A 21349-nucleotide genomic window follows, 5' to 3' on the forward strand; every position below is an offset into this window, starting at 1 on the left:
CAGAGGGTGTCAGATCCACCAGCGAGCACCGAGCCGGATCTCTCTCTCTAATGCCCAAAAAGAAGCCGGAACATGTAAGGGTTGCGGATTAATTCTCATTCCTCCTCTCCCTTCTCTCTCTCTCTCTCTCTCTCTCTCTCTTTTCCTCTGCTCCTCTATCTGTCTGTCTCTTCAGCGATCTCGCTTTTTTGCTCCGTCTCTTTTCTCTGGCCATGGACTGCGATCAGAGCTGAGACCGCGGGGCTGTGGATTTCAGCACCACGCAAGAAAAGGACAGCGCCCGCTGCGTTTCAGCACCGCGGACAGCTACCAGTGATGATGACTAACTGAAAACAAAGCAAAACAAAAAAAGAACAAAAAAAAACAAAAAAAAACTGCGGATTTGTGCCGTGCAAGGTCAGTGAGCGATTTGATGAGCTTATAATAGACAGCAACAAAAGAAAGAGGCAAATGATAATACGGAGATGCTGCCTTTTATCATGTGTCGAGAGCAGGAAAGAGCCTGACGATGGCGAGATGATCAGACAGATTGTGTGAGGCAAGTCCGGAACGGACATCGCCGAGTCAGGCTGGCATGGATGTGACCACCACGAACTGCCGTCTCCTTTCTTTCGCCTGGTGATGCGTGCCTGTGCGAGAGTGCGCGTGTGCATGTGCATGTGTGCGAGCGTGTGTTGTTCTTATTTCGCTCCGGAGAAGCGAAACGCATCCCACTGATTCGCGTTCACGGCTTTGGATCCGGGGATGATTTGCTGGTGTTGACAAAAATGCTGCTTTGGATCGTCTTGCTGAAGGCGGCTCTTTGCGTGGCTACTAGAAACGTTACGAGGGACGTGTGCAAGGAGCAGATCTGCTCCTGCAACGCTGTAGAGGGCGACCTGCATATTGACTGCGAGAAACGGGGCTTCACGAACCTGCAGCATTTGACTGGCCCAAGCTCGCAGTTTTATCACCTCCTGCTGCATGGGAACTCCTTGTCCAGACTCTTCCCAAATGAGTTTGCCAACTTCTACAATGCCGTCAGCCTGCATCTGGAGAACAACGGCTTGCACGACATCGTGCCCGGCGCTTTCCTCGGGCTGCAGCTCGTCAAGCGGCTGCACATCAACAACAACAAGATACGCTCTTTCAGGAAGAGCACGTTCCTCGGCCTGGACGATCTGGAGTACCTTCAGGCTGACTTTAACCTGCTTAGAGACATTGACCCTTCTGTGTTCAGGGACCTGAGCAAGCTCGAGGTTTTGATCCTGAATGACAACCTCATCAGTGCGCTCCCAATCAACGTGTTTCAACACGTACCCATCACCCACCTCGACCTACGGGGTAACCGGATAAAAACGTTGCCTTACGAAGGGGTGCTAGAACAGATACCGGGAATAGTCGAGGTTTTATTGGAGGACAATCCATGGGACTGCAACTGTGACCTGGTTTCTTTGAAGGAGTGGCTTGAAAACATCCCACAGCGGGCTCTCATTGGCCGGGTGGTTTGTGAGGCCCCTGCAAGGCTCCAGGGCAGTGACTTAAATGAAACAGCGCAATCTGAGCTGTGCCCATCAAAGGATGGCGCCGATTCGAGCTTGGCTGCTCCACCCACGCAACGTGAAGCCTCAGATTTGGGACCTCCACCCACATTATTGGTTACTGAGGTGCGCCCAGGCCGCGAACGACCCAAAGCACGAGAGAACTGGCAGCTGAAAGCGCCTACAAGCACTGCTGGAGAGCGCGACATAGTTCTGCCTTCCAACAACAATGCCACTGGTGCTTGCCCACAGCCATGTGTCTGCAAGCTGATTGGCACAAGGCAGGGACTTGGTGTAAACTGTGAAGGCAAAAAGATAGAGAGCGTTTCCAGCCTAAAGCCCAAACCCATTGGTGCTCATGAGCTCAACCTGCGTGACAACAATATCCACACAGTCAGAAGGTTGCAGTTCAGGGGCTTCACAAGCCTGAATTTGCTCGACCTGGGGGGCAACAACATCAAAGTGATTGAGAATGGCACGTTTCAGTACCTGAGTGAGTTGCGGTGGCTCTACATGGACAAGAACTACTTGGATACCCTTATGGCGGATATGTTTGTGGGCCTTCAGAACTTGGAATATCTCAGTTTGGAGTACAACGACATCCAGCTGATAGTGGCAGGCGCTTTCAGCCCCATGCCCAACTTGCGTGTGCTGTTCCTCAACAATAACTTGCTGAAGTCGCTGCCCGTGGACACCTTTCTGGGAGTTTCCCTGTCCAAGATCAGCCTGCATAACAACTACTTCACCTATCTTCCTGTGGTGGGTGTTTTGGACCAGCTGGTCTCCGTCATCCAGATCGATTTGCATGGGAACCCTTGGGATTGCTCATGCAACATTGTGCCATTCAAACGTTGGGCCGACCGGCTGGCCTCAGACGTCATCGTCAGCGATCTCAAGTGCGAGTCTCCGGAAGAGTTCTGGAAGAGGGATTTCCGGAGGATCAGGGATGACCTCATGTGCCCGCAGCTTTTTGATCAGCCTCCGTCCGGCACTGCACCATCAAGGAATGGCTCTTTGGCATCCGGGGATGGGGGAACCCGCTCGGGATCCTACCTGGAACCCAGCCGAGTGTCCATCTCTGTTCTGGTGCCGGGCCTTTTGTTGGTCTTCGTCACATCCGCCTTCACTGTGGTGGGAATGCTGGTGTTTGTCTTGCGCAACCGCCGCAGGTCCAAACGCCGGGAAGGCAACTCTTCCGCCTCCGAAATCAACTCTCTGCAGACTGTGTGCGATTCGTCTTACTGGCATGGCGGGGCTTACCATGCAGATGGACCCCACCGGCCTTACGACTGCGGTGCCCACTCGCTTTCTGACAAGTGAAGCCTTTGGGGGGAAAAGTGCGCAGGGATAAAAATGCGCAAAATAAAAACCCGTTGCAAAAAAGCAACGTGCACTGCTGCTGTGTGACAAGGGAGAAAAGGGACGAGCTCACTTTCTCACTTGCTTCTATTGGGAAATAGCCTATTTTTTATTCACTTCACTTGACTATGGTGTTTATGAGCCAGTGCTATGGAACCAATATTGTAAAATAGGCAATGTGCACTGCTGCTGCGTGACGATGGGAGAAGAAGGACGAGAAAAAGGGGCGTCCTTTCGCCGCTCGCCTCTGTTTGGGAAATATGGCCTATTTTTATTCACTTCAGTTGACTACAGTGTTTATGAGCCACTGCTATGGAACCAATATTGTAAAATATGTACAGGGCACCCTCCTTCCCTCCCTCCCTGCCTCCTTCCTTTCTTCCCTCCCTCCATCCTTTCCTCTCTCTCTCTCTGTCTCTCTCTGCCGCATTCAGACTGAAAACTGAAGTACCAGGGGACCTGGAAAAATGGTGCACGAGTGCAATGTGCATGAATGTAATGTACATAAGGAACTGTAACATATCTGCATGATTCGCATGGTTTCGACTCACACTGGGAACCATACCATAGTTACAAAGATGCCAACTCAACCCTTCTTTCATGATATCAGTATAAATATATATATATAAATATATAAATATAAAAAAAATATAAACTCTATATGAATATATTAAAAGTGCCATTTCTCTATTTTTTGTGGAAAACGCGATTAGGATTTGTATTTGTCGTTTCATTTCTGTTTCGAGGGGGAAAGAGACAGAATGCATGTAGGCTTCTTTCTGTTCTATCATTCAACTGTTGATATCAGAATTATTTATATTATTTAGTGCGGATTCTCCAGAGAATCCTGCACAGTCATCTCCTTTATGAATGTATTATTGTGTTACAATGCAGTGTGCCAATTGCTGACGTTCAGACCTTCGGGGATGCAGATATAAGCATGACCAGTTAACGTCATGTCGGCGCTTATACTGCAAAATGTACAATGTAGCTGAAACGGTTGGTGATCTTGTACGTGTTTAAAGACAAACTCTGCATGAACAACAATGCAAAGAGAGTCTTGGAAGGTTTCTGATGGCATATTTTTTCAAATTTATTTTCTATTTTGTTATTATTATTTCATTTTCAAATGCAACATGTTGGGATGTCAATGTTTCGGTTGGTGAAAAATATCTTTTTTTAGGGAAATTCCTTCACAAAAAGCCTATTAGTATTAATATTATTGTTATTATTATTCACTTTTAATTATCGTGAGCTTTCGTAAAGCCATTTATTTCATCCAAATAGGAGAAAGGGAAATGGCATTTTTTCTTCTTTTTGTACCTGACATGTCCTCTACTGTGAAGCAAGCAGTGTAAATATATCCACTACACGGACGGCTCGGTGGCCACTGTACAGGCATAGGTTTACTTTCTCGAGGCAGAGGCTGCCTCTAGATGTCACTGTTGCATCTCAACCCAATAAAGCCGAGAGTCAAAGCTCCTTGGTGCATTTGAGCAGCTTCAGGTAGAAGTTGTCCTTTGATCTGATCTGGGGTCAGGTTCTTTTGACCCTAGTCGTTATGAAAGAATAACAAAACTGCTCTAAGATCAAAGCCAAATAGGGCAACTTCTTTGAAAACCCACCAAACACCACTCACAAGATCCAACTTAACAGGCCTGTGCGTTTCTACATTGGGCAAAGACAAGAATCTCAGACAGTACCAAGAACTTTAGTTGCAAAATATCATTTCACACAAAAATAGATGCTTCGACGAGCCACCGCTAAGGTTTCTTTCAACATTGTTTTCTTGTTTTATAAACAAAAACAGGCCAAGAACATAAACTGACCCATGTAGGGGGTCATGCCTGTAAAAAATTAGCAAGGCTTCAATGGTTCCACACCAGTAGACGTAAACAAAGCTGCCTTGTAAGTCATGTTTTCGTTATTGTGATCTGTTTTTAAGACGAACGACCTTTTGATCACAGTGACATGTAACCAGCGTATGAAAACACAGCGTAGTGGTTTGTTATTAGCGAACAAACATGTCTGGGGTGAGACGAGGCCTCTATCTCAGTACTGTGAAGTGGGTGAGGGTGGTCAAATAGCCATCTAGCAGAATATCGCAGCCGCAAACTCAATCCCTTCCCCTGCAGCCACACTTCTGGACCTGGTACAGTTTCAGTACAGTTGTAGCTGTTTATCATTCCAGGGCATCTGTTCGTCTCTCTTTTTCTCTCTCTCTTTCTTTCTCTTTCTATCTCTCTCTCGTCACACGTGGAAGGATACTTACCTTCTCTCCACTCTGGAATACAGCAAGACATTCTGGCTCATCTATTATTTGTTGCATTTTATTTCCTCCCAAAAAACTGTCTCCAAACGAGTTGGATTTCTTTGCTTTTTTGCTACGTTCCACCTGCTTACTGTTTGGTTAAATAAAGTGTGGTTGAGGTTGAGTAATGTCTACACTGGGGCTATTTTCATTACAACACTGTTAAGAGAGTGAACCAAAAGACGTTATCTCTGTTGTATCTATGTATTATTTGCTTTTTAAAAGAAAAAAATGTCACAATCAGCCAAGTTATGGTTATGAAAGAATAACATCTGGCTTTTAAAGAAACAAAACGTGTATTCATTGCGGTGTTGTTCTGTATGAGGGCAAAGATGGAAAGAAAGAAAGCAGCATTGCCCCCAAGCGCTGTTCGTAGGATATAGAGTCGTCCCGCTCACAAATGCTAAAGATCACGTCGGGGCAAGGTAACCTGATGGAATCTGTCTGGATAGGTCAAAGCGACGGAGATGAATTTGTAACCCCAACCCTGAAAAAAACCCAATGACATATGGCATGAAGTCTGCAGCTAAAAGAAGCCTACTGGAGATACGAATGAAAAAACACCGCAAAACGTTAAGTGTACACCGCTTATCCTTTACCACAGATCAGCCAAGACGTTTGGTGTCTTCTTTAGCTTTTGCACTGGAGCTATGCTAATGTAGCTTACAAGAAATCAAAGCATATGTTGCGTTATTAACATTATATTGTTGATAGGAACCAGGGGTCGCCATGTCTACAACCCAAATATAGCCCTTTTATCTACTATACAAAACCAGTGAACCTACACGTCTTCTGAGTTTTATATGCAATATAATATTCATATGATGGAAAAATAATGGAAAATCTGAAACAATAAGTTAATAATAAATAATAAGAACAATTTTGCCTCAAAATGCCCTGCATGTATCTCTCCACCATAAACGGATTTAAAAGTACATGGTATATATAAATATCAGGCAGGGTGCTCACCACCACTACCAGTCGTAGTTTTTAGAGGCGTTAACTCTCTAGACGTCTGGTTCCTATCACCTCTACTGTGAATATATATTTTTTATCTTTATTTTATTATTATTTACAAACCACCATCCCCAGCTGTGGGGGATTACTTTATATTTTAATATTGTTTAACATGTTATGCATGCATACATACATCTATATACAGTTGTATGCAAAGGTTTTGCCGCCCCTGGTCAAATTTTCATGTTGCTGTTCATTTTCTGTGAAGTGAAAATAATTTACCAAATCTTCTACAGAGAAGTGCAAAATCACTGCTTATTTGCAGAATTTGATATATTGGAGGGATTAAACATAAAGTGTGATCTGTGAAAAAGTTTTGCCATATTTGATACATTATGTTTTATTTTTCTCCTAATATGTTAAACTCAAACAAGCAGTAACTGTGCATTGAAGTGTGCTGTAGAGGACAGGATGTGTTGACTTATTTTCACTTAGAAAATCAACAATAACATTGAAACTTGACCAGCGGCGGCAAAACTTTTGCATACGACTGTATATAGTTGTATATATGCATGCATAAAATATTGAACAGTATTAAAATATAAAGTAGTCCCCCACAGTTGGGGATGGTGGTAAGGGCTGAGATTAAAAAATATAATAATAATATAAAAAGAAGTAAAAATATTTCTATTTGGTGATAGGAACCACACGCTTAGAGAGTTTAATGCCTCTAAAAAACTATAACATGAAATGGTGGAGAGTCCATTTATGATGGAGGCAAAATTTTGGCAAACTTTTGCACACAACTGTACAACAACTATCAACCAAACAATATGAGTAAAATGTGCCATGTACAATAGATATTTATTCAATTTATTCAATAGATGTTTTTATGTGTAAATATTTCTGCAATTCTGGAAAACTGTCTACTTCTTAACCATTTATTTATGGCCAACCTTTGAGAAATCAATGGTCAAATGATCTCTAATAGACTTGATGATGTGGTTTCTGACTCTGTATGATTCACCGATATCTATAAACATGGACTAAAGTACATTAGCATAGCTAAACACAGTAGTGGCAGTGCACTTTTGTCCATCAATAGCGATGATATCTTGCAGATAGCATCATGCTAATTGGTGGACATAAGCTTCCATTACTTGTTAGCTACATTAGCCTCATATCTCCAGTGCAAAACAGAAGAAACAAACTTCAGACATGTCTTGGCTGATCTTCGACTACATTTGGAGTACGAGAGGGGAAAGAGCGAATTAAATCTGGAGGCATAATATTCCTCATATGCAGCATGTTTATGAGTTAAGTGTGCCACCCTTGTTCGGGCATCTGATGCCGTGTACAGGCAGCATGTTTACTGTTGTTTGCTTTGGGCACAGATGTGCTGATTTCACGCATCACTCAGAAGTGCGGAGTGAAAAGGGAAGCAGGTGCTTCACCTGATTCGCTCGTTTGCATGATGAGTATGAATGCGCCGTCAAAACGGGGACGCTCTGGGTTGAAGTGTTGTCAAGGGATACGAGGTAAAAGGTGGAGAGGAAGTGCTGTCATCACGTAGAGCTCAGATTATCAGCAGGGATTGGGGTTTGTGTGGAGGATCTGGATTAAACAGATTAAATGCTGTTTGACACTATTGGATCACTCAGCTGTTCAAGTTTGGAATCACTGTCATTAATAACTGTTACAGGTATTCAACAACAGCTTATATGGAGTGTGTACTCCAGTACTATAAACGTGACACCAAAAGGTATTTTTAGAAGCTTTATTCAATTATTTATGTAACAAAGAGATCTTCAAATTATGAATAATTCATAGAAATTATATATTCATAGCCATTTCTTGTTATCCGCCTCCAGATTTGGTCACTTTTGAAAAACAAAGCTCTCTGAATAGTAATTTGACGTCATTCTAGGTATCATTTTTTTAATTAATTTTATTATAACCTCATTCTGGATGTACACTTAATCAGAACTTCATTCTGGATAATATTTTTTACTTCTTCATTCTGGGTATTAATTTTATTAGTTTTTTATTTTGAATAATAATTTTGTCAGAATTTAAGGACTCATGTTCTGCATCTTTCTAAGGCATTTTACAGCTCATTAGATAATAATTTATGAAGTATAAAAAGTAAATGGGTCAAATAAGTTTCTTTAGAGTGATGACAGAGAAGAACAACTTTTGGTTCCCTGAAAATTTCAATAATTTGTTCAAACAATTGGTGTTACAATCTGGTGTTACATTATTGAAAACAGTGATTCCGAACTTTTGAATAGTATCGGAGGTCATTTGAATTATGATGATGAAAAATATGATGAAAATAATAAACTCTTGGTTATTTATTAAGGTATTCAATCTCTAGGCCAGACATGTCAAACTGGGGACCATCTGGGCCAAAGTACTGCAGAGTTCAGCGTTTACCCTCATCTAATGTTCTGAATTCAGTCCATGAAGACTTTGGTATTTAGCTGATGAGCTGAATCAGGTGTGTTTAATGAGGCAGCATACTGGCCCGCAAGGACTGCAGCTTGACACTCTGCTCTATGCTAATTCTATCTATTCTAGAGGCCAGAATAGTTTGAGGTGACCTGGCTGTAAAGTGTCCAGTTCTGGTCCTTGAGCTCCGGTCCTGGAGCACAGTTTAATGATTTCCCTGCTCAAACGCGATTCAACTCTGCAAAAATGTCAAGGTTTAGTAGGAGTGTTTGAGCAGGGACAGCTCTGAAGTAAATCTTTGGCTCAGCCTGCTGGTTGCATTCCAAGCTGGCTTTATTTTTTGGATCTAATGCTGCACTATTTGATAGATTGATTATAATGATCTCCTGCAAATTCACAATACTGTCCTTCTTTCGGACGCATTCAATCCGATTTTCCCATAACTCTATCAAGCTGGAACATCCTTGTTAAGGTTGTCTTGTTGTAAAGTAACAGCCTGCACGTTGCTCTCTGAGCAGGGTAATCAAGGGCCAATGATCGGCCAAATGAGGCAGATTATCAGATGATCCCTCTGGCCGTGTCATATTCCTCACATCAATAAACTATAATCCCAGCAAATCCAAAAAGGAGCTAGACCAAAGCTCTACTGCGGCACTGTTCTGATCACCCGGTGCCTCTCACTGGTTTTCTAATTGGCTTTGTTTTAAGACTCCTGTACTGATCTATCCCTGAACTGGTCTGAGGGACCTTTACACCTCCTGTCCCTGACCTCAGAGCCAATATTCTGGCCATAATGTGTTGGTATAAACACTCTAAATCAACCCTGCTCCTGGAGATCAACCTTCCTGCAGAATTCAGCTTCAAGCCAAATCTAAAATACCTGATGTACTGAATATCTGGGTCACTTGTGTTCAATCAGGGTTGGAAGTGAACTCTTCGGGAAGGTAGATCTCCAGGAGCAGGGCTGGTGACCACTGCTCTAAATCTAAAGCTGCCTTCATGTGGTCCTGCTTGCAAAGGCTGAATTATGAAGTAATATGAAGTAAGTGGTAGAAAACATTGGGGGTTAGCTAGGCTTAGTAAACTTTAGCATGTAAGCTAGCCTGATGTCTTTTGGTATCTTCTTAACATTTTCCTCCATTGTAAAAATGTACATAATTTGGTTACAGATGGTTTAAGTCATTACTTTGTACAGAAAAATAAAGGATTATCTACGATTGACCACTGAAACCCTTCTTTCCTCTACCACAATAAACTGGCAAAGGTCAGTAACCAAATCAAGGAAAATCAGGGCTCAAAATTGTTCACGAAGTTTTAAGACTTCAAGGGATGTTAATGTGCAACTTGTACTTAGGATAACACTGACAGCATATGAAGGCAGCAAAACTCCTGGACTATGTGCCAGAATTTGGGTCTCGAGGACGATGGCACTTTTTTGCCTCCTTTTCATTTTTCTTTCCCAGGCGTTCTTGGCAGCAACCCAGAGCAGAACGACACTGTCTGCGTCTGAGCTTTTATAATTAGTACAACTGGTCAGAGTTCTTGTCTCAAGTAGGCCAAGGTTATTATGCTCTCAACATCAAAAAGACGAACCCCTTCCTTGGCCACCAGAACTAAAAGTGTTGATATAATAGCCTTTTCAAACAGAATTACATCCTCTTAGCGAAGCGATCGACTATAACGAAGGCTGCTTTCATCAGTACCTTCCCTTAAATGCCGATTTATACTGCAAAGGTCAAGACTGCAAGGTTTTTTTGTGACTTAAAAAGAAAGGTGAGGGGAACAAAGCAAGCCACTATTTCCGGATGTGGTTGTTTTCCTTGAGTGTGTGTCTCTCACCGAATCCAGGAGGACTTACTTTGAAGCATTTATTTGATTATTTCTATCCTCTTTTCTCCACCCCCCCACCCCCAACCCTCTCCTGTTATTTTATTTCATGCCGTACTGTCTAAGTGCCTCACGTCAGAGCAGGCATTGAAGCAACCCCTTTCAAAACGAATCCCTGATCTAAAGACACTCTCCACAGTCTAGAAGGGCCAATGGTGACTCAGACTGTGACAAACTGGGGAATTCATGAGGCTGTGCCGCTCTGAGGTGCGTTTGTTCTCTTTCCGGTCCGATTGAATGCCTTATTGATCATCTTGTGCTTTTTTTCCCCCCTCCGTCTCTGTCCTCCAAACCAGATTGGGGGTGAGGGACTTAAGTCTGGTCTCTTAAGGTCAATAAATCAATAGATGGCACTGGGAGGCTAGATCGATCCCCCTTTCACACTTTGATTACAAAGCTTCCTTTAGATACACATGACCCAGATTGAGTGCATTGGATTTCAGGCCTCTTTCTGAGTCAGCTTAATTATTTATGCCAAGATTTGCATGGGTGCTTTTGCAAATTCAAGACTTTCTTTGTCCATTTGCTGCAAATGGAATTCGGTTCTGTTACTAGCAGACAAAATAGAAAATGAATATTTTGTATTTTTCATTCCAGTGCAGGAATTGATTTATTTATGATTTGATTTATACAAAAAGGCTTTTGAGTGGTATAACTAGGATCTAATGGGCCACCCACCCCCACCGCATATGAAATTTGCTTTCAATTAATTAAAAAAAACTGTAATTTGCTTGGTTACTTACTTATGTCTCAAACAAGTCGATGCTTTCAGGGATGGATTACTGACTAGTCCATTGGGTCCAGTGCTCAGGGGCCTCTGGTTGCCAAGGGACTCTCAGACTGGAAGGTCCAAAGGCCTTGGGACAATTGACTGCAGATATAGACACTAAATATATGAATAGCCATGGAATACAGGCAAATCTCAAGGTCTCTCAAATTTTATATCATTATTGGTTGTTGGGATTTTGTTGTTGATATTCAAACAGGATGTGTTGCTGATGTGCGACAGTGGTGTTAGCACAACTTTGATGCAAGTACGACTTCTTCCAGTTTTAGATGTGAGGTACCTCAAGGACCTGGTTTGTAACTCACTCAATCACCTTTGGCAGGCTAAACGTTCTCCAAAAGGGGGCGTCTTTAGTGCTCAAGTAGATTTCAGTGCTTCCTAAGAGCAGTGCTTTGCATTAACGATGCTGTTTGTATTAATGACTTGGTATGCCTTAAAAGAAAAAGAGAAAAAATCACCATTCAAGTCTTTAGATGTATATGTTATCGCTGTCACAAAAAAACCTTGAATCTCCATTGTTGTCATTTGTTACTTTTTTATAATTTGAAAGTTCCAGTTAAACTTTGTGTCTGAATGGACAAATAGAAATAATCTAAAATTACTAGCAAAATCTTGTTCTGTCAACTTCCATTAAAAGTTAGGAATGTCTTTCCTTCTGTAAAGTTACTATTTTGGAGATACAAGGTTTTATTCTGATAGCAATGAAGATTAAGTACCTAAAAAATTAAACTGACCTATTGTGTAATGTAACTTTTCATGTCTTTACGTATTTATTAAATGGGTGGAGGTCTCCAAAGACGACTGTGCCCAGAGGTCTCCAAAGACCATGATCCATGCTTTCAAAGCATGCCACTCCACCGACTAGTCTCTAGTGTTAATATAAATGTTTACATTAGACTACATGCTTCAAACTGTACTGTCATAAATACAGTTATGCAAAAGTTTGGGCACCCCTGGACAAATGACATGTTAGTGCACAAATACTGTTAATGTGCTGAATGTAATATTTTGGGGGCCTGTGCAGAAAGATCCATTTGAAAATAGTTACCATTAAGAACGAGAGGGAGATAAATAGATGTTGGAACTGTCTATTCATAATAACACAAGTCTAATTAATGTTGATTGAAGCTAACTGGTGATGTATGTTTGCAAGAAATGTATAAGGGGTAAAAATTAAGACCCCTCCCCCTGCACTACATGCCACAATGTGATTTCTGAACAGGGGGAGTCAAGTGGATCTGATTAGAGCTGCTGTAAAACTCAGCAGGAGCTCACCTAAGATGAATGAAAGAAAAATGAGAATTTTCACATCGAATTAATGTTCCTGCCATGCTGGTGACCTATAATATATGGCTCGCATCACATGGCATCATAATTCATGCATATATGTCATCTGTTGCTTTTCCAGCCCCGTCCAGCTTTCCTGTTGAGTCACTGGTGGTTGTCTCAAGGACTTTCTCGCCTCTGGCATCATTGAGATGCACCGTTTTGTTCCTCCTCGGCTGTCACAGTCATTAATTCGTAGGTCCCCGAGATCCGGAGCCAATTCCAGCATGCAGGAGCTCAGTCTTTAGCTCAAAGCGAGCAGAGCTGTCTCACCGAGACCTCAGGTGATTTTTTTCTCTCTTTAGAGGTGAAGAATGAAGGACAAGGATAATGGATTTGTGTGAGCTGTCTGGCTCGAGCGCCGGTGCGAACGGGAACGCTATATCCCAACTAGGTGGGGAATCGTCAGCAGGAGGTCAGCTTAAAAAGGCTATGCTGGCTTACAGTGGCTGTCAAATGTCTGGGCACACCTACAGTTTTTCTTTATTTTAGAATAACAATGACTTCATCAGAACTGTGTAATAATGTATATGGAATCACCACAATCAGAAATATTGACCTTCTGACCAATAGAGCTATTTGAACTCCACCCACCACCATATATATATATATATATAAATATATATATATATATATATATATATATATTATTGTTAACATTTTTGGTAGCACTTTCTTTACAGACCTTTAAATTCTAGGGATTATCCAGGTGAGAGGTGCTAGATAATTAATTTTGGAAACATAATGGTGAGTTCCAAAACACTCTAACCAAATTACACTGAAATATAGTGTATATAATAGGTTCTAGATATGAACTACATTAGCTCCACAGTACTGTGTAAAACTATTACAGGTGAAATTATAATACAGACACAGACAATTTAACTGAATTACACTGATTCTACATAGTAAACTAACGTTAAACTGAAAAACAGTAGAATATCATTTAACTGTATAATTATTTGGAGGACAAAGTGCCAAAAACTAACAAACTCTTATATTCCAGCGTAAATGTGATGTACCATGAAATTTAGTGTATATAGTATATATACATATACATGTATGGTGCTATTATATATAGTATATTAGCACAATACAAAGCACTATAAAATTTTCTTATAAAGTATTGAATAAATATGTCATACATCACATTATTCTACAATACCTCCTCCCTATATTATGCATCAATATAATATTCACTTCAGGCATTTATGCTTCCCAAAGTCTAAAAATGTCAGGTGATGTGACCGTCCAATCATATGTGCAGATTTAGTAAACTAAGGAAAAGGATGTACCAAATGACATTTGAGGAAATTAGAATTTACAGCCAAAATTTCTGAAGAACAACTGCAAAACTTTTGGCTGTTAATTCTAATTTCCTTGAAAATTAGGTTCGAGGTACAACTGACTACAAAGAACTTTCATTCTGACATTCTTATGAGAAAGAGTGGACACCAGAAAGAGGTCCCCAATTCACCTTCATCACACAACACCAAGATCAGAAGCCCATTTACAAATAGTAAAGGTCACAATTAGATAAACCCAGGATAGTGGTGTATACAGGGGTCCAAGTACTAAGACTAGTTCATACAGGTTTTCAGTAGTGGTTCATTTTAAAGTACAGTATTTTCTTATTAACTTGTGTTTGTACCAGACATTTTCAGCATTTTCAGACCTGGACCCAACTTGTTATTCCAAATAATTACCCATTGATGAGATGTTTTACTATGTCCTTTATGTACTTAATATCTAGAATCTGTTGTATGCACGGTTATGACATGGTTTGGAGTCTTTTCCACATGGTCTAGAGACCACTGTTCCACTGCATCCACTGAATAGCTAGAACGTGGGGAAATACTATCCATATAGTCATCACGAGTCAGAACTGACTTGGTTGGACTTAGTAATAATAGCTGAACTGTCTTGGAACTTACAATCATATTTCCAAAAATAATTAAAGTACTTTAAGTGCACTAAACACACTTACCATCTGAATTTCATTATATTTCTATTCAAAACAAATATTAGGAATGAAAACATTAGATCAAAGTGATGAAAGATGTACAATCAATTATGTGGGTCCAAAAAATTTGACTGGTGCTGTCCTGATATGCATAGTAGATTACACAGTATGCTGCACTTCCATATTGTTCGTATGGTTCATATGGTAATCTGTACATACATTTGTGTTGTTTTGGCTTTGTACTTAAACATAATGGACTTCAAGTGAAGAAGTGACTACAATGGTGAAGTGCAGCCTGTTAGTTTAATTTTAAGGTATTTACACCTGTATGTGGTCAAGAATCACATTGTTTAGGCCCCATTTCTTTGGACAGATGACTGTTACGACTCTCTTGGCCATTTCCTATTAAACCTGCCAAACTACAGAGCCAAAACAACAAAAATCCAACGCTGTCCAAATACTTTTGGACTGCATTGTTTCTTATTTTATGCTGTGTCCCAATTTTTATAGACTTAGCTTCATTTCTTGAAATAATGAGTGATGTTTTATTAACAGAGGCGCTTGAAGATACCTTATGTAACATCATTCAGGATCCTGAGCACTTTACAAAAACGTTTATGATGCTACGGTGAATAAAAAAGCCATTGGGTCACAGTCTAATGTCAAAGGTCAGTTCTTGTGCATCGCACCCACATCCAGACTTTTGAAAACCAAGGTGCTGTTGAGACAGTTGTGGCGTCCAACGCCAGCTACCTACGCCACATTTTGAATGGAGGCTTTGTATAGCGTGTAGGTGGACTGAACACAGACTGGATTTCCACAGTGAACTACCATTCAGTGATGCTTCTTCAGCTTGGCATAGCAACATAAGCACCACTAAACACTCAGACTCGTCCGAGCTATATGTTTAAATGAGGCGACATACCTTTTCCAATCAATGTCGCATCTATGCATATTCAAGAAAATCAATGGACAATTGGTGGACTTGGATTTTGATGTATTGGTAGATGGTTGTGAGTACAACCACCTTTCCTCATGGTGCTTATTCATTCAAATACTTGTATAAATACTGTTTATCAGCCAATGGCCAGCATTTTCCAACTTTCAATGCAGATCTAGTCACTTTTTGGCACCTTTGATCAAAGGTGGGTAGATTTACCAAAAACTGTACTTAAGTACCATCATTGTTACTTTAAAATAATAATTATTCAATTAAAAGTAATAATCCAAATAATTACTTGAGTAAGAGGAAGAAAGTATCTAGCATAAGTTTCATTTTCAGGATTTGCTACTCCCTAAACTTCAGACATTATTGTCTTTAAGGGAGCTCAAGTCTTTTTCAGGGAAGCTAAGTTCTTACTGGCTCCCTGTAATTTGAACAAAAACTATGTTTACATGCATAAAATAGCTTGAACTTAGTTCTTAGAAATTAGTCTAAGAAACTGGGCTGAACCAAAATATTTAAAATAGCTGTATAAATGAATTGCCCATAATGTAAACTCCCGTCTGCATGCTAGTCTCACTTTACAATGTGAAATGTCCACTTCACCTACATTTATACATGTATGACTTTCCAAGGTTTAAAAATTTTACTCTGACCATGTTTTACTCTGACTTTAGTTGGACCATGACAACCAGACTGCTTTGTTTACATGATCATAGCTTAGCTAGATCTGTATTGGTCGGTCCAGTGGTGAACCATGACTAACAGAGCAAGGCCTTCATTTCAGGTCATAAATGTCAAAAATAAGGGGAAAAACATGTACAGTAATACCAATTTCTGCTAGTGCCCCTATGGGACTCTAGTAGCATATTAGTACTAAGCTAATGGTGAATGTTAACATAAATTTGAGCTTGTATGTATCAGTTTTCCAGTTACTCTCTCAGTAAGGGATCCTGACATAGAGCTGCCGCTGCTGTTTTCCATTCCTAACAACTACCTGAAACCTGCTTAGGCTATGAGTCATATTCACAGTCAGTGACGTATCTAAAACTTCCAGATGGTTGGTTGACTGGTTGATTCTTCTGTCAGCTTCTAACAATGCTGGTACTTACTTTAACAGGTAAGTTCCTAAAGACCTAAGCAATGGGGCAGCTTCTTTATATACATAGATACCACAGAGGAAACTATCGTGATTGGATCATTTTTCCGTTGGCTGTTTCAACCAAAACTTAACAATGAAATAAGAGTACAAACGTGAATAAGAGTAAAGGATGGTACATGCAACTCATTACTCCCCAACTTTGCCTTCAATGCACCTCGGAAATGATTGGATGTCTCCTCTGAAATGCCTGTTGTCCACTGTATAGCAAACCAAGAGGTAACTCAATGCCCCTGGAAAGACTATTTGTGGAATTCTTGGATATTAGTTATAAAGTTAGAAGTTTCTGCCACAGGGGTCTATGCCGCCAAAGGCCTCCCCGCCATCTCCCACTGCCTATACAGCACAGCACCGGTCCCCAATGCTGGACCTCTTGGGCTGTCTGGCCACCAGGCGCTCACCAAGGAACACTACCCCCAGGCCTGGCTCCAGGGGTAGGGCCGGTAACTCTCTCCAAGGCTGGCTACATGGGTTTCTGCGTCCCTTTGTCATTGTTTGTTTAGTTAGTAGGTTATAAGTACAATCCACGTACTTGACATGCTAATTTATGTATGTTGATCAGTACAACATAACATCAATTACAAAAGCTAGCATGAATCAGCCATAAAATCAGACTACTCAACTTTTCATTTGAGATCTAATCATTTTTGATACTGTTTTGATCGCGATATACCTCAACTATAGTTCTAAGGATGCTGAAATTGTTGTTTAAGCAGCACACTGAGGAAAATTCAAGGGGCAAAAGCCTCCCCTGAAAGTAAACCAGACTTTGTTTACTTCACAAGCGCTGCTGGTCAAGTGCTCTTAGCTTCTGCTGCTGCTCTGAACTGAAGTCCGGTCTGCTCCTGTGATCTGAACTCAAGATGGCTATAATTGAAGCAGGCAGACGTCTTAGCATGAATGCTAACGCTGGAAAAAAGAAAGGCTTGCTCTTTGCTACGTCCCTCTGAGCTAGCGATTCAGTTTCAGCGACTCCTGCTGCGATTGTGTGCCTCTGAAACAAGGACACAGCTGGTGTCGGACGCATTTCTGAGATTGTGTCTGGTTACACTTGCAGTCTATTTTTGGTGATGTCTTCTATCTGCACAAACAAAACACGTTTTTCTTTTCTTTTTTCCTCTCAGTGTCATTCAGTCCACTGGGCCTGGGGACAGGGACACGGTTATATTACTGCCCTCCTATTGTCTGCAGCTCGACTACCAGCAACTTCAATTTCTTTCTCCATTTTCCTGCGGCCTTTCTGCCAGGTTGTCTTTGTCCGTGCCCGGCACTGAACCGTGACTGGCTCACCTGAAATTCTCTCGCTTCTTTTTTTTGACATCCACTTCTCAAAATTTCCACCACTCCCTGAACTGTGATAGTTCCACCACTCCCTCGAGCGAGAGTCTGGCGTATGTTTGGTGTCAGAAGGTTTCTTCGAGAGTATGTAGCTAACATGTACTAGAAACTTATACCCCACCAGTTAACACCAAACTGCCTGCCAACATCATCACATTCTCACCTCAATTGAGTTGTTAATTAATCTCTAATAGCCTTGATTATGTGGTTTCTGACGATGTTGAAAAAGACATAGGCCCAATCTGATTTCACCCCTCGCCCCTACCACTTAGCCCTACCCCTCTGTTTTGCGTGTTCACGCCTAGGGTGGTAGGGTGTCCTGATTTTTGTTGAGATGGAGGGGTAGGGCGAAGTGTTAGAGCTACATGACCCTCCAAACTGAGGGTTTTCAGACTCCAAGATGGCTACACAAGCGACCAAAGAAACCTGCAAATGTGAGAATTTTCTTAGTTAAAAAATTACGTTAATCACTGTATTATCTTAGTTTAATGTCATTTCAGTGTATTATCGTCTTTTTTTTCACAACAAGCAAAAAAATCACTAGTACTGCTGATGTCTCGGTAGCTAGCTAGCTAAATTTCCTGTTCCACCCTAAATAGTGCAGCAGTTACATTCTGGAGCCTCAGCCATCAGAACTGCTGCGCCAGTTAAGGTGGAACGGGAAGATTCAAACAAGAAGTTGGTGAACATCCGACTTCAGCTTCATATAACTGAAGAATTAGTGGTGGGTGATAATAAATAATCGCCCCCCTCTTTGAAGGCATATGATGCCCTAAATGTAACTAAAGCCCAGCAGTGAGGAGCTGAACTTTACCCTCCTCTGCTGTCACTGCAGACTGGCAGGGTCGCCTACAGAGCAGCGCTAGTAGCTGTTAATGAAGTGATGCTCTTTTTATTTGAGGGTCCCATTTCAGAGGGAAGATTTCAACCACTAGCTGTTGTAATTCAGTTCCAAGGGGCGACACTTGAAAACAAGGGGTTGGGGAAAAACAAGGAATTTGGTTGGGCCATAAAGAATGAATAAAAGCTCCAGAGAAAATGAGGCGCCTAACAACCACCTGGAAGACCTGGTAGACACCAGAACTGCCCCCATCAGATAAAAAGCACTTAAAGCTTTCATCTCTGAGAGAGAGGAGAAAATCAAGCTGCTTCAGATCTGAAAACATCCACAGGTGTTTCTGTCCATCCTTCCACTGTGAGAAGATGACTCAGTGCTGTGGGTCTGAAAGGATGTGTAGCTGTCAAGAAGCTCCAGTGAGAACAATTACAGTGTAGCTGCTACCTGGTGGGGTTTTAGCTTCCATTACTTGTTACCCACATTATCCTCATAGACTCTTTGCTCAGTTTTGGCTCACTGGCTACGTTTAGAGAAATGGGGAAACTGTGTAACACTGTGAATAGCACTGGATTCTCCAAAGCACCTTCTGAGGAGCTGATATCACACGGGAGAGGTAATGGAATAATAGTTGTAAAATGAAAAAAAAAAGGACAAGGCAAGCAGAGGAGGTGAAGGAGATAATCTTCAGATGTCCAGTCACCCTGGAGATGATGGACCTCCCCTATGGCGACCTGACTGAGATGGATTTTTCCCGGCTTTTGCTGAACGTCTTTTGCAGCGCGGCAGGAGGTAATCTGAGATCCATCATCGGCCGCTTTCATCCCAGCCTGATGGATGAGTGTGACAAGCTTTTGACCCGCAGCGCTGTGGAGGCTCTGTACCTCTGTGCTCGATGGCGGCCTGTGGTTACAGTTCATACCTGCCGTCTGAGGAGTCTGAAAAGCCTGATTTGCTTTTGAATTTTCCTGCCGTTGAAGATGTAGGGCAGTATCTGGCAACATGTCTCTGGATACTTTAGATACAAGGGATGTGTTCAATAAATCATTAAATATACACAAGCAGAACAACGCTCATCACCATGGTAACACCACTTTGGTTAGTAGTGTGTGCAGTCAAAACAGCTTTGCCTAAAGTAATTCACATGCTTCCACCAACTGGCCACTTTATTAGAAACAGCTGTCTTGTACTTCTGTTAACTGGCCACTTTATTAGAAACAGCTACCTTGTTCTTCTGCTGACTGGCCATTTTATTAGAAACACCTACCTTGCGCTTCCACTCATGGCCACTTTATTGGAAACACCCACATTTGCTTCCACTAACTGACCACTTTATTAGAAACAGCTACCTTGTACTTCTGCTAACTGGCCACTTTATTAGAAACAGCTACCCTGTACTTCTCCTAACTGGCCACTTTATTAGAAACAGCTACCTTGTACTTCTGCTAACTGGCCACTTTATTAGAAACAGCTACCTTGTTCTTCTGCTGACTGGTCACTTTATTAAAAACACCTACCTTGTGCTTCCACTCATGGCCACTTTATTGGAAACACCCACGTTTTGCTTCCACTAACTGACCACTTTATTAGAAACAGCTACCTTGTACTTCTGCTAACTGGCCACTTTAATAGAAACAGCTACCTTGTGCTTCTACTGACTGGCCACTTTATTAGAAACAACTACCTTATACTTCCACTCACTGGCCACTTTATAAGAAACAACTACCTTATAGGTCCAGTATATAAATGTGCAGTGGGCTACAGTCGCAAAGCAAGGGGGAGCTGGGGGGGGTGGGGGTTTATAAAAGTGGCCAGTTATTCTGTGTATATATGAGAGTTATTTCTGTTCACAGTGCTGGGAATCATCAAACGGGACTAGACGTGTGTACAGTTGATGGGAAGAAGGCTATAAAAAGCTTTTTTGAGATGCTAAGCTTGTTAAACTGTGCTGGTTGGGCTGAAATGGCACAGCCGTTTGAGATCGTATGGCATATCATTAATCCATTCATGACTGTTTGCCGTCTCTCTGCCATAATTAAAGTTATTACCGCAATTGAAGTTAGTGCCACGGTTTACACTCCTTGGCAAGAGCGTCGGCAGCGTGGTAGTAACAAGTCGGGATAATTGCGCTTTCCTTATGTTGGTGATTCACGCACATACGCAAGCTGTGGAGCTCCCTCCCCACCGTTCACGAGCTACGTGACACGGTTAGCGTTTCTGTGCAAGGGGTTTCCAAGCTGCTTCCAAGGGGGTTCCAAAGGTTTATGCTGCACTTCTTTCTTCTGTTTTCATCAAACTGCTGTAGGTACATATACAGTTTCAGTAAGAGCTGTGAGGAGTTCAGTAGATCTGAGCTGCTAGTCAGAGTCCTGGGAGGAGCAGTGAGATGTCTGATGAAAATCTACAGGCCTCCACTGAGAGATCCTCAGTCAGGTTCTTCAGGAAGCCCAAGCAGCCCATGCAGTGATTCAGGATTATGTGTTTAAGTGAAAAATCCCTTTCATCATGGTGAG

The 21349-nt window shown here is 41.6% G+C and overlaps 1 protein-coding gene across 1 annotated transcript; it reads left to right on the plus strand.

Moving 5' to 3' along the window:
- The first annotated feature begins 382 nt into the window (after positions 1-382).
- On the plus strand, positions 383-3491 carry LOC118800206 (SLIT and NTRK-like protein 1). Its single transcript, XM_036560396.1, has one exon. It carries the CDS (start codon positions 768-770, stop codon positions 2838-2840), a length of 2073 nt encoding a protein of 690 aa, XP_036416289.1. The 5' UTR covers positions 383-767; the 3' UTR covers positions 2841-3491.
- Positions 3492-21349: the final 17858 nt, after the last annotated feature.

Source organism: Colossoma macropomum, unplaced genomic scaffold (assembly GCF_904425465.1).
Source record: "Colossoma macropomum unplaced genomic scaffold, Colossoma_macropomum, whole genome shotgun sequence".
Classification (NCBI taxonomy): Eukaryota; Metazoa; Chordata; class Actinopteri; order Characiformes; family Serrasalmidae; genus Colossoma; species Colossoma macropomum.

Coding starts and splice junctions, on each gene's coding strand:
- LOC118800206 (XM_036560396.1), top strand. CDS start 768: ATGCTGCTTTGGATCGTCTTGCTGAAGGCGGCTCTTTGCGTGGCTACT.